At 44.4% G+C, this 23,093-nt stretch overlaps 1 protein-coding gene across 5 annotated transcripts in view; it reads left to right on the top strand.

Moving 5' to 3' along the window:
- LOC124259687 (E3 ubiquitin-protein ligase arc-1-like) overlaps positions 1-18,313 on the top strand; it is a 91,543-nt gene extending 73,230 nt beyond the window's left edge. For 2 of the 5 annotated variants that reach the window (XM_046693876.1, XM_046693877.1), the window contains exons 2-3: positions 8,077-9,256; positions 17,360-18,313. In XM_046693876.1, the coding sequence (XP_046549832.1) occupies positions 8,083-9,256; positions 17,360-17,991 (1,806 nt within the window). In that variant the 5' untranslated portion in view covers positions 8,077-8,082 and the 3' untranslated portion in view covers positions 17,992-18,313. Of the gene's footprint in view, positions 1-6,136; positions 6,453-8,076; positions 9,257-17,359 lie in introns of those variants that run through there. The other 3 variants (XM_046693871.1, XM_046693868.1, XM_046693875.1) reach the window with 2 other exon arrangements.
- Positions 18,314-23,093: the final 4,780 nt, after the last annotated feature.

The following is a 23,093-nucleotide window of genomic DNA, read 5'->3' as shown; positions in this document are numbered from 1 at the left end:
ACAATAGTTAGTCGGGGAGTAGTGGCATTCTCTGCACAGGTGTAAGCCTGGAGGATCTCCCAGCACACCACGTGATGGTTTTGTCTGCTGACGACGGTGACACCTACGTCTACCGGCGATGACGTAGGTGCTGCTGTGCTGTTTCTGTGGCTGTCGTTGGTTCTAGGTAACTCAGGAAGAGACTTCCTCTACGTCAGCAGCAATGGATCAGACGGCAACTGAGGAACAGTTCAGTAGGTAATAGTGGCATCCCATACATCCTATACTGAGGGTCTGCTGTCACCCAACAAAGTCAAGGACATGTCAGTTGACGCCACTGACACCTACGACTACATTGCTACCGGCGCTGACGTACATACTGGTGCTGAGTCTGGGTCTGTTGTTGCCCCCCAGGTCACTCCAAGACAGTCCACATCTATGTCAGCCCCAAGGGATCAGACTGACGCCAGTGACACATGCGACCACATCACTGTCGGCGATGACGTAAATAGTGGTGCTGAATCTGGGTCTGTTGTTGCTCCAGGTCACTCCTGTCCCCTTCTATGTCAGCCCCAAGGCATCAGCGGTCAACTGAGGAACAGTTCAGTAGGTAATAGTGGCATACCATAGACCGGAGTATACACTGCTGTCACCCCACAAGGTCAAGGACATGTCAGTTGACGCCAGTGACACCTACGACCACATCACTGTCGGCGATGACGTAGATACTGGTGCTGAATCTGGGTCTGTTGTTGCCACCAGGTCACTCCTGTCCACATCTATGTCAGCCCCAAGGGATCAGACAGGAACTCAAGTGGCATCACATACACCATACACTGAGGATCTGCTGTCACACCACAAGGTCAAGGACATTTCTGTTGACGCCAGTGACACCTACGACTACATTGCTGCCGGCGCTGACGTAGGCCCTGGGTCACTCCAGGACAGTTTCATATGAACGGAAAGCCCGCATTGATGCAGGCTACTGATGTTTATCACTGTTGTGAAATCGGGTAATACTATGGTGCCGACAAATCCATGCTCCGGGTTGCCTATATTGGCACCATCCTCAGAGACACCCCACTCACCCAGAAAAGAGGTGGCCAGTCTTATGACCTACGACTGTATTTTGTACTGGATGGAGCTAACAACAAACTGTCAGTTATCAATGCTGTTGATAACACAGTGTACACCACTGTCACAGATGTAGATTTTGACAGACCCATGTGGGTCATGATGTGTGTTGGTGATCCCGACGTTGCAGATGTAACAGGAGAACTGATATCAGGCCACAACGTTACAGGATCCTTCAACGACTACAATCGGTAGAAAAGTTTTCATCACCAGCATGACACTCTTTATGTGTACAATACAGACGTCATTGTCTGAACCCAGGTAGTACGTTGATTGTCTGAAGGTCTCAGGTATATTGCACAAGAATGTAATATGCAGCAGATGCTAGTATTTGCAGTAATGATGAATGTTTTACTATTAGTGTTAATTATAAAGTCTATCGCAAAAGAACTAAACGAAATATGAACTGCAACACATGTCACGGATGTCTAACTATGATTCTGTATACGTTAAAAGTCCCGGTGTGTGTTATATTGATCAGAATTTATCTGAATTACTGACAAATCTGTTTTCAGTGCAAAAGAACTTTTGCCATTCCTTGTAGATCTCTGTTTGTAAATAGCGGATCCATTTGTGGTGAATTATCACCCATTTATGAATGGTTAATGTGCAAACTGAATGTGAAACTTACAAACTCATATACTCCCCATCAAAAGTTTAGACTCACTAGTGTAAATGTAGCCACTTAGTTCAGTCAACTGTTCTGAACTAGATTTTGTAAAATAATCCATATAGTTTAAAAGTACTGTTTATACATGAGATGATGTATTGTAAAACAAATTCGTGACGCTGAAAAGTTTATTGTCAAGTGTTCAATAAATGATGAAACTCGGTGAAAAAAGGCGATTTTTTTATCAAAATGTACACCAAAACGCAGCTGTTTTCATGCAAGATATTTGCTCATGCTTTTCAGCAAATTGATGCATGATACTCGTGCAATTAATCTGCATAAGTTTGCAGATGATTCCCCCAAGTTAGTGGAGAAATTCATCTTCGTTGTAACCATATGTACATACATAACTGATAGTGATTGATTTAAGCCAGTCTAAACTTTTGATAGGTAATTTGTAACTCCAAAGGCATATCTGTAACAATGAGAAACCCTCTTTCGCCGTGTCGTGTTATATCCTATCCTCAATGATTCAACACTATCTGAATCAAACTACTGAGTGAGTGAGTTTAGTTTTACGCCGCACTAAGCAATATTCCAGCTATATGGCGGCGGTCTGTAAATATAATCGAGTCTTGACCAGACAATCCAGTGATCAACAGCATGAGCATCGATCTGTGCAGTGGAGAACCGATGACATGTGTCAACCAAGTCATCGAGCCTGACCACCCGACCCCGTTAGTCCCCTCTTACGACAAGCATCGTCGCCTCTTGTGGCAAGCATGGGTTGCTGAAGATCTATTCTACCCTGGATCTTCACTGGTCATCAAACTACTGGGATATAAATATTCATGTAATGTATATATTCATGTTCAACATGTTTACATGCTATATGGGACCTGTGTAAATAGACATCGGCTACCTGTTATTGTTGCTAACCTCTGCTTATCACTACCTACTATGTGCATATACTTCTCGTCATCTGGTCACTTTTAGATTGAAAACAGTGTAAGAAATTTGTTATATATTTCATGCTTTGGTAACAACAATTGACTTATTCATAAAATAATGAATAAATAGTAAAATTGTGTCTGTAAATTGATCATTTTGAATTGTTGTGAGTAACGAGATAAAAGGTTTAGTTAAGTTAGACAGCTCAACATTATCGGCTCATCCTTTGGACAAATTGTTGCCTTTACAAACGTGCTAAGATGTGGCTGTATTCCAATCGGCTTCAGTAAACCTACACATATAATTATTTTTTTATAAATCTACTGTGCAGGATGACAGTGATTAATCTATCAGCGTATTAAGGGTTAATCTGTCGATTGAATTCTTTTGCCACTGAACTGGCCGTCCCTCTTCTGCTTCGCTGCCATTTGCTTCTAGTATTACGTATCATGTAATACTTTCATCACACAGCCTTTTAAAACCCACCCCGAGGGTTTATACCGTAAGACATGGCTGACAAGAAGGAAGTAACAACTGTCCTGTGCAATTTGCTTGAAATGCTGCGAGTTGTTGCTGTTTTGAGTGAACTTCAGTGTTGAACTTCAGTGTTGAAATAATACAACGTAAAGGTTTCAGAAAGCTTCATCTGCGAAGAATTTAAAGGCTACGCAACGAAGGTGGTCCGAAACCCAGGTTTCATTGGAAATCTTCATCCGATGATCAAGTATGAGCATGAATACGCAATTTAGAAAGTGATTAAATGCATTAATCGCCAGATTCCACAGTCAACAATTTCTAGAACCGTCTAGCCCACTGAGCCACCATTTTCAGCGTGGAACCCACTCCGGTATGGCAGAGTGGGTTAGATGGTTGACTTTGAGTGCAGCAGTTGGTGTTCAAGAACGTTGAACTCTTGGCATAGTGATCCTATCCACAGTAATTACATGTATGTGAACTTTCATTTGACAATTCATATTTCTGCTTCACTACACTTTAAGAACAAACAGGAAATATGGCTATATGGTGGCGGTTTGTAAATAAGCGAGTCTGGACCAGAACATCCAGTGACCAACAACATGAACATAAATCTGCGGAATTGGGATGCTATGAACAGCAACACCAACAACAAATGACATGTGGAGATGTAGTGAAAGACTTTCGGAACCATATTCAACAGATATCATGATTTTCTCTACCCAACATTATCGTGTAAATGTATTTCACAAATAATAATGCCTACTGTGTGTAAAATATAGTTGTGTTATATGCCCGACAATAGTTAGTGGGGAGTAGTGGCATTCTCTGCACAGGTGTGTAAGCCTGGAGGATCTCCCAGCACACCACGTGATGGTTTTGTCTGCTGACGACGGTGACACCTACGTCTACCGGCGATGACGTAGGTGCTGGTGCCGTTTCTGTGGCTGTCGTTGGTTCTAGGTAACTCAGGAAGAGACTTCCTCTACGTCAGCAGCAATGGATCAGACGGCAACTGAGGAACAGTTCAGTAGGTAATAGTGGCATCCCATACATCCTATACTGAGGGTCTGCTGTCACCCAACAAAGTCAAAGGACATGTCAGTTGACGCCACTGACACCTACGACTACATTGCTACCGGCGCTGACGTAGATACTGGTGCTGAGTCTGGGTCTGTTGTTGCCCCCCAGGTCACTCCAAGACAGTCCACATCTATGTCAGCCCCCAGGGATCAGACTGACGCCAGTGACACCTACGACCACATCACTGTCGGCGATGACGTAGATACTGTCTGTGTCTGGCGATGACGGTCACTCCAAGACAGTCCAGTGGTGCTGAATCTGGGTCTGTTGTTGCCTCCAGGTCACTCCCTCTCAGTCCCCTTCTATGTCAGCCCCAAGGCATCAGCGGTCAACTGAGGAACAGTTCAGTAGGTAATAGTGGCATACCATAGACCGGAGTATACACTGCTGTCACCTCACAAGGTCAAGGACATGTCACATGTCAGTTGACGCCAGTGACACCTACGACCACATCACTGTCGGCGATGACGTAGATACTGGTGCTGAATCTGGGTCTGTTGTTGCCACCAGGTCACTCCTGTCCACATCTATGTCAGCCCCAAGGGATCAGACAGGAACTCAAGTGGCATCACATACACCATACACACTGAGGATCTGCTGTCACACCACAAGGTCAAGGACATGTCTGTTGACGCCAGTGACACCTACGACTACATTGCTACCGGCGCTGACGTAGGCCCTGGGTCACTCCAGGAGAGTTTCATATGAACGGAAAGCCCGCAGTGATGCAGGCTACTGATGTTTATCACTGTTGTGAAATCGGGTAATACTATGGTGTCGACAAATCCATGCAGAGTTCCTGATTATATGTAAATGGTTTAAAGTACTTTTCATGATATCAGCATTTATTCTATTAACAGTACATATCCTAGGCCCCGTTCTACAAAACGACCGTGGCACTAAGGTGATCGTTACTCCCATACTTTAATACATATTTTCGACAGTCATAGCGCTACGATCGAGCGGGACCCTGGGCCAGTTGTACAAAGTGATCGTATCTCTACCACTATAGTATTTCCGATATCTTCACAGTCGTAGTACTTAAGTAACTTTGTGAAACGGGCCTCTTGTGTTACGTTCAGCTAAAGGTCACTCTCTGTTTGTTTCATTTTTGTTTTAAAGTAAGTATATGCCGGCTGAATGTGTGAGGACACTCCTGAGGATATGTACAAATTTTAAAGTATTTTTTTATATCAGCTTCGATTATGTAAACTGTTCACTTCCGGCCTGTTTTTCAACAGGTACAACTGCAGCATTTGGGACACCTCGGCATCCGTAGAGCTAAGAATATTTTCTGAAACAGGCCTCATAGTTATGTTCAACAGAAGAGCAATCTTTGTTTGGTTTGTTAAAGATCCATTTAAAATTAATTCAACTTTAGTTTTTCATCTACATTCAACTCACGTGCAGCCGTATCTCTTTTGAAACACAGTATGTGATGTGTGTTGACCAATGCTTTAAGTATATCATGGCTATGGCTCAAATAAACCTACACACAGGCATAGCGATAAAGCGTCACCAAGGGAAGCAACTGTGTACAGTGAGTTGCGGCTTCTCAGACGACTGGGTCAGCCATGCTCACGAATCTGGTATGTATTTAAGAGTCCTTGGATGGGTGACCGTGTATTGAGCCAACACAAGTGCGTGTAAACGGGTGGTTCATAAAAGGCCATTATTATCATTATTATTGGTGTTGAGTAATATTCATCACAGTGCCACTGTATAACCGACTGATTACCAATTTTATTCTTTGGAGTTGGAGGGAGGTCATGAATTTTGTACAGGAGTAAAGGGTGGGGGGTGTATTTTGCACATGACATGCATTGGGGTCATTTACTTTGTACATACATTATGGGGTGGGGTAATTCACTTTGTACATGTTTCTCCATAAAGACGATGTTCAACTCCATCCCCCACCTCCACCCCTTCCCCAAGTCAGAAATTATAAACGGTCCTTTTGTCACTATTACACACTGTCAATAGCTATTGTGATACAGGCTGTGTTTGTGACAACCCACATGGCGTGATCCGAGTGCACAGTTTACAGCTCACCTACATATCCCCAGTTGTGAGACTGCACATTCTATTTGAATTATTCACACCATTATTCTCAAAACGAAAGTAGCTACTGCGCGTGTGCAGATGGCATAGGACAGGTTGTGTATGTATACGTGTATGTAGACGCCTAACTTAACCCCAGCTCTACTGTTGTTCCCGAAAGGTAAGAAACATTATCTTAGGTGGATAATATAATTTCATGAGGACTTAAACAACGTTTTGGTTGTACCAGATATTCTGTTCGAGGTGTGATTTTACAGGTTTGTGTCAATCTCGAGTTACTTCCTGGTTGTTACCGATAGGTGAATGATATTAACTGTATAGGTCGCCCTGGTTTGTTAGGTGTTTAACGCCGCACTCAGCAACATTCTACGTCTATGGCGCGGTCTGTAAATGATCGGGTCTGGCCCAGACAATCCAGTGATCAACATCTTGAGCATCGATCTAGATCCCCTGTGGTAGCCCTGGTCTCCTGTCAAAGATTGTTTGACAAATGAAAGTTCATTGTAGCAACAACAAACAAGTGTGACAACTACATTCTAAAATTAACAAAGCTTACAACACAAATCACTTCAAAGGTATCACAGTGGCAGTACATACACAAGGCAGTGTAACACAAGAGCGGTAATTAAAGCAATTAAAGTCAGTTATAGTAACATTCACATCACTGCAACAATGGCCAAGTATCTGTTGAAGGCCGTGACTGAATATCCAGAGTAAGATATGACTTTCTCATAATATCTTGTAACTTGAGATCTAATCTGAGATGCAAGGCAGCAGACTTACATTAAAAACAAGATGTAATAGAATAACACGTGGTACATAATTGGAAGAGGTCAGTAGGGAACCAAAACAACAAATAGACAGGGTGCTTTGATGGTCTATAGTTTGATTAATACTTCATAGGTCGATGGTATATAGTATTCCTGGTCTCTGATGATTATGTACCACTTGTTATTCTATTACATGCTAATGTTAATCTACTGCTTGTCACAACATACCATGTGTACATGCTTCTCACTATTTGGTTGTAGTCACTTTTAGCTTGATAACGATGTAAGAATCTACATCGAAAAGTCGCTTAAGGCAATAAAGCTGTAATCCATAAAGTAGTATGTTTCATTTTTGACTCACCAACTTCTAGGAAGCCGATCAAGCAATCAGAGGAGGTTTGTAGTACATTCCAGAACTCTATCTAATTATAGCAATGTGTAAATATAAAAGCGAACCACTGCCCCTTACCGCATGACAATGATCATTGTGTATGTTGTCAGACAAACATGTCGGATCTTGTCTCAGTGGCTCCGATCAAGGACTTTCTCAAGAAGCTGATCTTGGAACACTTTATTGCACCCAACCCTCTGTGTCACTTTTCAAGTCATAGTATTTGTCATATCTATCATAACAAAAGAAATTCATTTCATTTAACATATATAATCATGATCAATATGTCCTTTGTCAGACAAACATGTCGGATCTTGTCTCAGTGGCTCAGCTGATCATAGAACACTTTATTGCACCCAAACTTCTGTGTCACTTTTCAAGTCATAGTATTTGTCAAATCTATCATAACAAAAGAAATTCATTTCATTAGAAAGGTTACTAGACCTTTCTATAATGTTTTCTACATTAGATGACGGTTGTAGTATCTTCCAGAACTCTGTCTAAATGTAGCACAAGCCTAAATATAGAGCACACCACTGCCCCTTACCTCATGTCAACAAGTAGACTGTATTTGACCAGGAACAGCAATGCCACATAACAATGACCATTATGTCTTTTGCCAGACAAACATGTCGGATCTTGTCTCAGTGGCTGCTATCAAGGATCTTCTGACAGAGTGTCCAATATGCACAGAACACTTTGATGACTCAATACGAATTCCTCGCCGTATGCCATGCTGTGTCCAGTCCATATGTCAACTCTGTCTGGAAACCTGCAGTGGAGGCAATACAACCATACCTTGCCCCATGTGTCGACACCAACATAACCTGCCCGGTGGAGTGAAATCCCTGCCCAAAGAGACAGTCATCCTGAAGACTCTGGAGTACCTCAAGATCCAGAAAGGTCTTCATCTTCCATGTACAGACTGTCCAGACAAGGAAACAGCTCAAGCCCAGTGTGACAACTGTGGGGTATTTCTCTGTTCTATCTGTCTGAATGCCCACAGGAGGAATGTAACAACAAAGACACACACAATAGTTACCTTTGATGAGATGAAGGGGCGACCTGTCCAGAGTTTCCGTCGTCGACATCAGTGCAGTCAACACCAGCAGCCTCTACAGTTCTACTGCCACACTTGTACCATGGTCGTCTGTGTTTCGTGCACTGTAGTAGATCACGATAAAGGGAAGGGACATAATGTTGTGTCTGTGGATGAGGCACACCAGGAACTCTCGAAATCCACAGAAGACGTTTTCGCAAAGATGTGTGTGAAATCAGAGACACTGGACAAAGCAGAAGCAGAATTAATGAAGAAGCTGAAGAACATTGAAATGTCCAAGAGGGTTGCCATAGATGATATCAACAAAACTTTTGACGATCTGGCCAATGAGCTGAAGCAACGGATGGCAGTCCTCTTGTCAGATGTTGAACATAAATCTGCTCAGAATCTTCAGATGACAGAGGAGGCACTGGAATCAACAAGAATTTTGCAGGCAAGAGTAAAATCTTCCACTGATTACACAAACCTAATGAGAAGTAAAGCTGACAGGATAGAGGATCTTCAGGTGATGGGGTCTTCAGCTCCCTCTTTGAGAGCCATGTTGGACGACACGCCACAAGAGGTATCCTTTGTCATGACTGGTGTGAACTTTGTGGAGGCAAACATACATCATTTTCGTGATAGTATCAAAGCAGCCGGGATGGTCAGATCAGTCACGTTCTCCCCGACAGACAGGCCGACAAAAGTGCCAGCTTCTGAAGCATACAACGCCATCGTACTGGATCCAGCAGAGTTACCGACAGGTATGGTGTAGAAAATTAGTTAATAATATATGTAGCAGAAAATTAGTTAATAACATGCTGTCGACCAGTCTTGGTTTAGTTTTGAGTGAGTGAGTGAGTTAGTGAGTGATGGTAGCATGCCACCATCGGCGCGACATGGGCCAGACGTCGGTTGCATCATCGGCCCAACGTAGGTAAACTTCAATGGCCTTCCATCGACCCTACACTGGCCCTACATAGGCAAACTTTATTGGCCTTGCATCGACCCTGCATAGACCCTACATCGGCAAACTTTCTTGGCCTTGCATCGACCCCACATTCACCCTACATCAACCCTACATCGGCAAACTTTATTGGCCTGGCATCCACCCTGCATCGACCCTACATCGGCAAACTTTATTGGCCTTCCATCGACCTTACATCGGCCCTCAATCTGCAAACTTTAGTGGCCTTGCACCGACCCTACATCGGCAAACTTTATTGGCCTTGCATCGACCCTACATCGGTCCTAAATCAGCAAACTTTATTGGCCTTGCACCTTGCATCGGCAAACTTTATCGGCCCTACATCGCAAACTTTATTGGCCTTGCACCGACCCTACATCGCCCCTGCATCGACCCTACATCGGCAAATTTTATTGGCCTTGCATCGACCCTACATCGGTCCTAAATCTGCAAACTTTATTGGCCTTGCACCGACCCTGCATCGACCCTACATCGACCCTACATCGACCAAACATCGGCAAACTTTATTGGCCTTGCATCGACACTGCATCCACCCTACATCGACCCTACATCGATCCTACATCGACCCTACATCGGCTAACTTTATTGGCGTTGCATCGACCCTACATCGCCCCTGCATCGACCCTACATGGGTAAAGTGTATTGGCCTTGCATCCACCTTGCATCGGCCCTACATCTGCAAACTTTATTGGCCTTGCACCGACCCTGCATCGACCCTACATCGGCAAACTTTAGTGGCCTTGCACCGACCCTACATCGACCCTACATCGATTATTGGCCATCGACCCTACATCGGCTAACTTTATCGACCCTACATCGATCCTACATCGACCCTACATCGGCTAACTTTATTGGCGTTGCATCGACCCTACATCGCCCCTGCATCGACCCTACATGGGTAAAGTGTATTGGCCTTGCATCCACCTTCCTTCGGCCCTACATCGGCAAACTTTATTGGCCTTGCACCCACCCTGCATCGACCCTACATCGACCCTACATCGGCAAACTTTATTGGCCTTGCATCGACCCTACATCGGCCCTACATCGGGAAACTTTATTGGCCTTCCACCGACCCTGTATCCACCCTACATCGACCCTACATCGACCCTACATTGGCAAACTTTATTGGCCTTGCATCGACCCTGCATCGACCCTACATCGGCAATCGACCCTTGGCCTTGCACCGACCCTACATCGACCCTACATCGATTATACATCGACCCTACATCGGCTAACTTTATTGGCGTTGCATCGACCCTACATCGCCCCTACATCGACCCTACATCGGTATCGGTACAGTTGTATTGGCCTTGCATTGGCCTTGCATCGACCCTACATCGACCCTACATCGACCATACATCGACCATACATTATTGGCCTTGCATCGACCCTACATCGACCTACATCGGCAAACTTTATTGGCCTTGCACCGACCCTGCATCCACCCTACATCGACCCTACATCGACCCTACATCGGCATACTTTTATTGGCCTTGCATCGACCCTGCATCGACCCTACATCGGCAAACTTTATTGGCCTTGCATCGACCCTCTACATCGGCCCTACATCTACATCGGGCAAACTTTATTGGCCTTGCACCGCCCCTGCATCGACCCTACATCGACCCTACATGGACCATACATCGGCAAACTTTTTTGGCCTTGCATCGACCCTACATCGACCCTTCATCGGCAAACTTTATTGGCCTTGCATCGACCCTACATACATCGACCCTACATCGGCAAACTTTATTGGCGTTGCATCGACCCTTCCGTACATCGACCCTGCATCGACCCTACATCGGCAAACTTTTATTGGCGTTGCATCCACCCTGCATCGACCCTACATCGGCAAACTTTAGTGGCCTTGCACCGACCCTACATCGACCCTACATCGGCCCTACATCGGCAAACTTTATTGGCCTTGCACCGACCCTACATCGGCCCTACATCGGCAAACTTTATTGGCCTTGTACCGACCCTGCATCGACCCTACATCGACCCTACATCGACCATACATCGGCAAACTTTATTGGCCTTGCATCGACCCTACATCGGCAAAATTTATTGGCCTTGCATCGACCCTACATCGACCCTACATCGGCAAAATTTATTGGCCTTGCATCGACCCTGCATCTACATCGTCAAACTTTATTGGTCTTGCATCGACCCTACATCGACCCTTCATCGGCAAACTTTATTGGCCTTGCATCGACCCTACATCGACCCTACATCGGCAAACTTTTATTGGCCTTGCATCGACCCTACATCGACCCTACATCGACCAGACATCGGCAAACTTTATTGGCCTTGCATCGACCCTACATCGACCCTACATCGGCAAACTTTATTGGCCTTGCATCGACCCTACATCGGCAAACTTTATTGGCCTTGCATCGACCCTACATCGACCCTACATCGACCAGACATCGAGCAACATCGGCAATTTATTGGCCTTGCATCGACCCTACATCGACCCTACATCGGCAAACTTTATTGGCCTTGCATCGACCCTATCGGCCCTATCGGCAAACTTTATTGGCCTTGCACATCGACCCTACATGCATCGACCCTACATCGGCAAACTTTAGTGGCCTTGCATCGACCCTACATCGACCCTACATCGGCAAACTTTATTGACCTTGCACCGACCCTACATCGACCCTACATCGACCCTACATCGACCCTTACATCGACCCTACATCGGCAACTTTATTGGACCTTGCATCGACCCTACATCGGCAAACTTTATTGGCCTTGCATCGACCCTACATCGACCCTACATCGGCAAACTTTATTGGCCTTGCATCGACCCTACATCGTCAACCTACATCGGCAAATTGGCCTTGCATCGACCCTACATCGACCCTACATTACATCGGCAAACTTTTATTGGCCATCGACCCTGCATCGACCTTACATCGGCAAACTTTATTGGCCTTGCATCGACCCTGCATCGACCCTACATCGACCAGACATCAGCAAACTTTATTGGCCTTGCATCGACCCTACATCGACCCTATCATCGGCAAACTTTATTGGCCTTGCATCGACCCTACATCGGCAAACTACATCGGCGTTGCATCGGCCTTGCATCGACCCTACATCGACCCTACATCAGCAAACTTTATTGGCCTTGCATCGACCCTCTACATCGACCCTCTACATCGGCAAACTTTATTGGCCTTGCATCGACCTGCTACATCGACCCTACATCGCCCCTGCATCGACCCTACATCGGCAAACTTTTATTGGCCTTGCATCGACCCTACATCGACCCTACATCGGCAAACTTTTTATTGGCCTTGCACCGACCCTACATCGACCCTACATCGGCAAACTTTATTGGCCTAAACCGCCCCTGCATTGACCCTAAGCATCGACCCTACCTCGATCATCGGCCGGCAACTTTTTTGGACTTTGCTTGCATCGACCCTACATCGGTAAACTTTATTGGCCTTGCATCGACCCTACATCGACCCTACATCGGCAAACTTTATTGGCCTTGCATCGACCCTACATCGACCCTACATCGGCAAACTTTATTGGCCTTGCATCGACCCTACATCGCCCCTGCATCGACCCTACATCGGTAAAGTGTATTGGCCTTGCATCCACCTCTACATCGACCCTACATCGGCAAACTTTATTGGCCTTGCATCCACCTCTGCATCGACCCTACATCGGCAAACTTTAGTGGCCTTGCACCGACCCTACATCGGCCCTACATCGGCAAACCTTTATTGGCCTTTGCACCGACCTCTACATCGGCCTCTAACTCTAATGATCGGCAAACTTTTATTGGCCTTGTACCGACCCTGCATCGACTCCTACATCGACCCTACATCGACCTCTACATCGGCAACTTTATTGACCTTGCATCGACCCTACATCGACAAAATTTATTAGCTTTGCATCGACCCTACATCGACCCTACATCGACAAAAATTTATTGGCCTTGCATCGACCCTACATCGTCAAACATCGGCATTGGTCTTGCATCGACCCTACATCGACCCTTCATCGGCAAGCTTTATTGGCCTTGCATCGACCTTTACATCGGCAAACTTTTATTGGCCTTGCATCGACCCCTACATCGACCCTACATCAGCCAGACATCAGCAAACTTTATTGGCCTTGCATCGACCCTACATCGACCCTACATCGGCAAACTTTATTGGCCTTGCATCGACCCTACATCGACCTCTACATCGCCCTGCATCGACCTCTACATCGGCATACTTTATTGGCCTTGCATCCACCCTTCCTGCATCGACCCTACATCGGCAAACTCCTTTAGTGGCCTTGCATCGACCCTCTACATCGGCCCTACATCGGCAAACTTTATTGGCCTTGCATCGCCCCTGCATCGACCCTTACATCGGCCCTACATCGACCATACATCGGCAACTTTTGACCTTGCATCTACCCTACATCGGCAAACTTTATTGGCCTTTGCATCGACCCTACATCCACCCTTCATCGGCTAACTTTATTGGCCTTGCATCGACCCTACATCGACTCTTACATCGACCCTACATCTACCCTACATCGGCAAACTTTATTGGCCTTGCATCGACCCTACATCGACCCTTCATCGGCTAACTTTTATTGGCCTTGCATCGACCTCTACATCGACCCTACATCGGCCAACTTTATTGGCCTTGCGTCGACCCTACATCGACCCTGCATCGACCCTACATCGGTAAAGTGTATTGGCCTTGCATCCATCTTGCATCGGCCCTCTACATGGGCAAACTTTATTGGCCTTGCACCCACCCTGCATCGACCCTACATCGACCCTACATCGGCAAACTTTATTGGCGTTGCATCGACCCTACATCGCCCCTGCATCGACCCTACATCGGTAAAGACGTATTCGCCTTGCATCCATCTTGCATCGGCCCTACATGGGCAAACTTTATTGGCCTTGCACCCACCCTGCATCGACCCTACATCGACCCTACATCGGTAAACTTGATTGGCCTTGCACCGACCCTGCATCCACCCTACAACGACCCTACATCGACCATACATCGGCAAACTTTATTGGCCTTGCATCCACCCTGCATCGACCCTACATCGGCAAACTTTAGTGGCCTTGCACCGACCCTACATCGGCCCTACATCGGCAACCTTTATTGGCCTTGCACTGACCCTACCCTTCTATCGCCCTGCATCGACCCTACATCGGCAAACTTTAGTGGCCTTGCACCGACCTCTACATCGGCCCTAACTCGGCAAACTTTATTGGCCTTGTACCGACCCTACATCGACCCTACATCGACCATACATCGGCAAACTTTATTGGCCTTGCATCGACCCTACATCCACCCTACATCGGCAAACTTTATTGGCCTTGCACTGACCCTGCATCCACCCTACATCGACCTTTACATCGACCCTACATCGGCAAACTTTATTGGCCTTTGCATCCACCCTGCATCGACCCTACATCGGCAAGCTTTATTGGCCTTGCACCGACCCTACATCGGCCCTACATCGGCAACCTTTATTGGCCTTGCACAAACCCTACATCGCCCCCTGCATCGACCCTACATCGGCAAACTTTAGTGGTCTTGCACCGACCCTACATCGGCCCTAACTCGGCAAACTTTATTGGCCTTGCACCGACCCTACATCGACCCTACATCGACCATACATCGGCAACTTTATAGGCGTTGCATCGACCCTACTTCGGCAAACTTTATTGGCATCTTGCATCGACACTGCATCCACCTCTACATCGACCCTACATCGATCCAACATCGGCAAAGTGTATTGGCCTTGCATCCACCCTGCATCGGTCCTACATCGGCAAATTTTCTTGGCCTTGCACCAATCCTGCATCGACCCTGCATCGACCATACATCGGCAAACTTTATTGGTCTTGCATCGACCCTGCATCCACCCTAAATCGACCCTACATCGATCCCACATCGGCAAAGTTTATTGGCCTTGCATCGACCCTACATCAACCCTACATCGACAAAATTTATTGGCCTTGCATCGACCCTACATCGGTAAAACTTTATTGGTCTTGCATCGACCCTACATCGACCCTTCATCGGCAAACTTTGCATTGGCCTTGCATCGACCTTACATCGGCAAACTTTTATTGGCCTTGGATCGACCCTACATCGACCCTACATCAGCCCGACATCAGCAAACTTTATTGGCCTTGCATCGACCCTACATCGACCCCACATCGGCAAACTTTTTATTGGCCTTGCATCGACCCTACATCGACCCTACATCGGCAAACTTTATTGGCCTTGCATCGATCCTGCATCGACCCGACATCGACAAACTTTATTGGCCTTGCATCGACCCTACATCGACCCTACATCGACCCTACATCGACCCTACATCGGCAAACTTTATTGGCCTTGCATCGACCCTACATCGACCCTACATCAACCCTACATCGGCAAACTTTATTGGCCTTGCATCGATCCTGCATCGACCCTACATAGGCAAATTTTATTGAACTTACATCGACCCTACATCGATCCTACATCGGCAAACTTTATTGGCCTTGCATCGACCCTACATCGACCCTACATCGACCCTACATCGACATACTTTATCGGCCCTACATCGGTCCAACGTCGGCATACGTTATCGGCCCTACATGGGACCAACGTCGGCATACTTTATCGGCCCTACATCGGTCCAACGTCGGCATACTTTATCGGCCCTGCATCGGCCCATCGTCGGCATACTATGTCGGCCCCGCATTGGCCCTAAATTGGCATGCTTTATCGGCCCTACATCGGCCCGACGTCGGCATACTTTATCGGCCTTGCATCGGCCCAACGTTGTAATACGTTATCGGTCCTGCATTGGGGAATTGATTTCTTAAAAAGCTTCTGTAATGACATCCACGTCTTACTCGCGGAACAGTTGCAGCTACAGTACAATTTCCGGGCGGTGGGGTAGCCTAGTGGTTAAAGCGTTGGCTCGTCACGCCGAAGACCCGGGTTCGATTTCCCACATGGGCACATTGTGGGAAGCCCATTTCTGGTGTCCCCAGCCGTGATGTTGTTGGAATATTGCTAAAAGCGGCGTAAAACCAAACTCAGTCAGTCAGTACAGTACAATTTCGTTGCCGGCATTGAAACCAGATTCGTTCAGTTTTCGATCACCATTTATTTTCTTCGTCATTTGCAAAAAGAAAGTTACTTAGTCCTACATTTCCTGAACAGAGACTAAGTCAATGTCAATATAGATAGTGTGTCATGGTGATCGAAATCTGAATCAACAGTGCCGACGAGCAATGGGAAGCCTAATAACACCGAATCTAAGATATCGTGTCCGGTAACAACGTTTCTCAAACCCTCGCGACTTCTGAGTAGCACGATACATAAATCGAGTGAATATCGAAATGTACATAAAGATAATGCAGATCAGATCGATGATCCAGTTCCATTGGCTGCTGCACAATGACATTGTTGTATCGTCCTGAATACAGTTCAACTAAGATGGCAGGTGCGAAAGTGAGGAGGAGTGAGTGAGTGAGTGAGTGAGGAGGAGTGAGTGAGTGAGTGAAGTTGAGCTGAGTTGAGTTGAGTTGAGTGAATGAGTGACTGAATGACTGACTGACCGACCAACCAGACAAGTTGACGACATGTACAATGTTTTAACGGGCTTTTTTGTATTACGTGTCCCGGGTCCAAACCGCTAATCTTCCGCTCTCAGATCGCTCTCAAAGGTACAGTTCGCTGTTTGGATCCTGTACCGGGGTTTATTTAAAGGTTATTGTACAGCTACATACATTTGTTTTATCTCCATATCTTTGTTTCTATGATATCAATAACTTCTCCTGCACTGCAATGGAAATGGTTTGTATCAATTATGAATGTTATTCTTCACACAGGCCCAATGCTGGAATGGGACCCAGGAACAGCTCGGCGTGGTATAAGCGTATCTGGTCGGGTAGTCACCAACACTCCACCAACAACCCCTTCTCCTGATACAGGATGTCGGATAAAAGGAAGCAGATCAGTACTGGCGTCCAGACCTCTGATGGTCCGAAACAGCCCCGGTCAACAGTGCATCTATCAACTAAACATTGGGTTCTCTGTGAAAGAAACTATACCAGACAAATGTATGATACTGGAGACTGCTCTGACCCCCATCCCTGTAGATTCTACTTTCAAACAATACACTGGACTGAGTGTACATGTGTCTACATGCCCCAACCACAAGCAGCAGCTACGTCTCCGGTTTGCCTATAATGGCACCCCCCTCCGCGACATCCCACTCACCCAGAACAGAGTTGGTCAGTCTTATGACCTACGACAGTGTTTTGTACTGGATGGAGCTAACAACAAACTGTCAGTTATCAATGCAGCTGATAACACAGTGTACACCACTGTCACAGGTGTAGATTTTGACAGACCCATGTGGATCATGATGTATGTTGGTGATCCGAAATATGCAGATGTAACAGGAGAACTGATATCAGGCCACAACGTCACAGGATCCTTCAACGACTACAATCGGTAGAAAAGTCTTCATCATCAGCATGACACTCTGCATGTACAATACAATACTGACGTCAATGTCTGAACCCAGGCAGTACGTTGATTGTCTGAAGGTCTCGGGTATATTCCACAACAATGTAATGTGCAACAGATGCTGGTATTTGCAGTTATGATTAATGTTTTACTATTAGTGTTCATTACAAAGTCTATCGAAAAAGAACAAATGAAAAATGAACTGCAACGGATGTCGCGAATATGTAAGTATGATTCTGTATACGTTAGAAAATCAGGTGTGTTTTATTTGGATCAGAATTTATCTGAAATAACGACAAATTTGTTTTCAATGGAACTAACTTTTCCCATTCGTCGCATGTGTTGTCTTTGTAAATAGCGGATCCATTCGTAGTGAATTATTACCTATTTATGAATGGTTAATGTGTTTTTTGAAGTTTGAAATATTCTTATAGTTACCAGATTTCTATTTCTAATTCATATGATATTTTCACCTAACATATAACCATAGTGTCATGTTTATTATTTACGAAAGGCTGAAGTAATGTGTGATGTTTTTTTTCGCATGGTGTCGTACCCTGGTCCCTTCAATTCTAGAATATAGATTCCCCACATGGGCACAATGTGTGAAGCCCATTTCTGGTGTCCCCAGCCGTGATATTGCTGGAATATTGCTAAAAGCAGTGTAAAACTTAACTCAGTCAGTCAGTCACCCTAGAATATATGCATTGATGCTTTACCAACACAGCGTTAGCAGTGACGTTTCCTCTCATATTGAATACAAATAGTTTAAAAGAATGAATTTGTAGCTCCAAAGGTTGTATCCTATTATGTAACGAAGAGAAACCCTCTTTTGTCCCGGTCGTTTCTAGAAATGTTACATTATATCCACTACTATCCAACTACTGGGGTATAAATACTTATGTTATGTATATGTTCATGTTCAACATGTTTACATACTATATGTGGAGCCTGTTTTTATATTGTATTGTCATGTATAGTTCCAATATTTTAGATTAAATTACTAGTTTTATATACATATCTGTGATTTTCTGGTTGTTTTACTGTCCTTTGTCGGCAGTATTTTTATAATATACATATATTTCATTTCAGTATCAAATGTTCTCGTCACGATATGGCTGAAATATTGCCGATGTGACGTTTAATATTAACTCACTCACTCACTCACTACTTTGTGTGGCCTGTCTAATTAGACATCGACTACTCCAATATTACCTCTGCTTGTCACTACCTTCTATGCACATGTACTTCTCATCAATTGGTCACTTTAAGCTTGAAAACAGCGTGATATATATTTCATGCCTTGGAAACAACAACAAATGACTTGTTCATAAATAATGAATAAATAGTAAAACTGCGTCTGTATATTGATCATTTTGGATTGTTGAGAGAAACCAGATGACATGAGTCAACCAAGTCAGCGAGTCTGACCACATGATCCTCGTTAGTCGCCTCTTACGACAAGCATGGGTTACTGAAGACCAATTCCAACCCGGATCTTCAAGGGTGCCAAACGTCTGAAGAGTCACTCACCAGTCCACTCATTTCTATAATTCGTGTATTTGTCTATGTGTTATTTACAGCCGCTCTTAACAATGTTTTAGATTTATGACTTCCGTATCTAATAATAGACGAGTCTGGACCAGACAATCTAGTGACTGATATCATGAGCAACGGCCTGCACAACCGGGATACGATGACATGTGTTAACGAAGCCAGTGAGAGTCACCATCTGATCCTGTGAAGCACCTCTTACGACAGCATGGGTTGCTCAAGACCAATATTAACTTAAACTCTTCGCTGGTATTTTCTCTAATACTTAACACGATGATTATTTGCATATTGATAACACTTGTCTACAGCGCGGCAACGTCATCCGATACAACCACATCGACCACGTCTTGGGGCACATGGGTGAGTGGTGAGTGAGTGAGTGAGTGAGTGAGTGAGTGAGTGAGTGAGTGAATATGTATTGTCACATCGGCACAATTTCAGCCATATCGTGACCAGAACAATTAAAAGTATATGACAGACGAATAAAATTAGAAATTATAAGCCCTGTTGGCGAAGAACAGTAAAACTACTAGTGCATCACAGATATTAAAGTAAAATTAGCATGTTATCATAAACAATATTACTACTACTAACAATACAATATAAAAACAGACAATAGATTGCCAACAACTGAAGGTAGATCACCATACTAGAGACCGTGGAGACTTACAGTACATTTGCTTCCTACATGGATTTATCGATCGATTAATTTACTTTAAAGATTTTCGGACTTATGTATCCTGTCGGGAGGACAATAATCTTACAATACTTTAACTAACACACCCCACCCCACCCCGTTGAGGATAGAGCCCCTAACAATCACAGTGGCTAATTTAATCTACCAATTTTATAATGTCATTGATCTATTTACAAAACATAGTCTTCAATTTTTCTTAAAAAAACAACAATTACTAAATGATATTAATACCATAAAAAAGTCCTTTAATGTTTTGACACTAAAATATTTATCCCTTCTCATGGAAAAATTGAAACAAGACGATCGCAGGAAATCTCAATGGTGACTCATCAAATTGTTCCTCACCTAAAGCTATCCAGCAATAGGACTAATTTGCTCCACGTGCTCTGCGTATGAGGAATTAACACTGCGTCGGAATGTATTCTTCCGATACAATAATAGTGCTAGAAACTTATTGCATAATAACTCAAAGGAATTGCTTTCTAACTGAATTACCTGTTTAGTTTACAAGAGTAAGTAAGTGAGTTTAGGTTTACGCCGTTTTGGGCAATATTCCAACAATATCACGTCGGGAAAACACCAGAAATGGGCTATACACGTTGTACCCATGTAGGGTATCGAACCCGGGTCTTTGGCGTGACGAGCGAACGCTTTAACCTATAGGTTACCCCACCGCCCCTTAGTTTACGAGAACATATACACAATAATCGCAATCCCTGTATAAGAAAAACAATGTCTAACAGAGAATGAAACACAATATATATGTTAAATAATTTTGTCCAGTGAATTATGATTGCAAATTTCTATTTTTGATTAACGAAGTGTCTGATCACCTTTTCGTTTACCTGATTTCGTCGAGGGGATGCGATCTACAGTTTGACTTCGTAAAATACTTACATTATATATCAGAGGGTCTTGTTTACACATGTACGTCTGTAGTATACGTGTAAGGGGAGGTAACTGGCGAGATGGACATCGGTAGAATACGAGTAAGGGGAGGTAACTGGAGAGATGACGATATCCGGAAATCGTTTATCCGGACGCGATGTGAAAAAACGCGAGTGTCCAGATAAATGAGGTTCAACTGTATTGTTCAAAGCCACGCTAAACACACGACATTCATTACACACATGTCTGACACATTATACAAGCACGTATGATGAAGTTAGCAGTCGCCACTGTACGTCCTGTTACTTGCTACGTTAATACTTGGCAAGCAAATGTGAAAGTTGCTGAAGATATCACATTTCCCCGTATTTGAACCCAGGCGGTTCTAACAACATAGGGTACATTCACGTCCCGGTGCGTTTTATGAAACATTCGCCTGTATACGGAAACCTTTTAGGGCCATTCGTTTATTTATTTCCTTGAAATTTCAAGATACTAAGCTGTATAAAAACGCATGACACTAGAATTTATAAGATTTATAATTACGTACTCTCCAGTAGTAGAAGCAGCAGCAGCAGCAGCAGCAGCAGTAGCAGCAGCAGCAGCAGTAGTAGTAGTAGTAGTAGTAGTAGTAGTAGTATTAGGCGTGGTAGTAGGCGTGGTAGTTGTGTAGCAGTAGATGTTGTAGTAGAAGCTGTAGCAATGGTAGTTGTAGCTGTTGTAATAGCAGTGGAAGCAGCCAGAGCAGTAGCTGTAGCAATTGTGGTAGTAGTAGTAGTAGTAGTAGTAGTAGTAGCAGCAGTAGTAGTAGTAGTAGTAGTTTTAGTAGTTGTAGTAGTAATGCTGATGAGGTAATATATTTATTTGAATTTATTATCATGTTATTTTTACACAAACAACAGCAGTGACACTGTTTACTGATGATGATTTTACTATGTACTCTAATGATGACAACAATTATCATTACGATGTGATTGCAATGCATTTTATTATATATAATAAAAACGGAAGCTTATTTCTCTCACAGACTTTAGGTGGTGAGGTAGCCTAGTGGTTAAGGCGTTCGCTCAAGTGAAAGTAGTAGTAATGGTAGCAATAGTAGTAGAAGTAGTAGTAGTAATGGTAGCAGTAGTAGTAGTAGTAGAAGTGGTAGTAATGGTAGCAGTAGTAGTAGAAGTAGTAGTACTCGTAGCAGTAGTAGTTGTAGTAGTAGTAATGGTAGCTGTAGTAGTAATGCTGATGAAGCAATAGAAATATATAGATAGGCTTTTTTATTTGTTATTTTTATACAAACAACAGCAGTGAAACTCTTTACTGATGATTTTACTATTTACTCTAATGATAACAACCATTATAATTCTGATGTGATCGCAATGCATCTATTATTGTGATTGTAAAGCTAATTTCTCTCACAGGCTTTATGTTGAGTTTGGAAGACAATGCAGCTCATACAAATATCGTTATGATTAAAACGCAGATAACGTGAGATATGTAGCGTGGAGAGTATATTACCTGGCGTTCCTCTTTATATGTGAGGACATAGCTTGCCCTCGGGGCCGGTCTCTCTATTGCAGTACAGAATATCTGTTGTTCGCCTCAGGTCGCCCAGTGTATAACTGGGCTCTTTTACATATTCTTTTCCTGTTACACCTAAGCAGGCACAGTCACAGTCACTTGTCTCTGCCAAGGAGGACCCCGTTGGTTGGGAGAGAGGGTGTGTGTGTGTGTGTGTGTGTGTGTGTGTTTGTTTCTCTCTCCCCACCTCTCTCTCGTGTAACTGCTACACCGGATTGGCCGTGGGGTTAGATTAATGAGTATTGTGGTGGAGGAAGGGTTCATGTCGTGGGATCTCAGGGAAGGTTGGTTGGGGTGATGAGTGCCCTATTGCATGTGGGACATCTCTACATGATCATCTGAAGTGGACAGTCGGCTTCCTCATATACACTGGGGAA

This window comes from Haliotis rubra, unplaced genomic scaffold (assembly GCF_003918875.1).
Source record: "Haliotis rubra isolate DU_JTF1 unplaced genomic scaffold, ASM391887v1 Scf732, whole genome shotgun sequence".
Taxonomy (NCBI): Eukaryota; Metazoa; Mollusca; class Gastropoda; order Lepetellida; family Haliotidae; genus Haliotis; species Haliotis rubra.
Note: the sequence above shows the minus strand (reverse complement) of the source record. Positions and strands in the feature narration are given on the sequence as shown.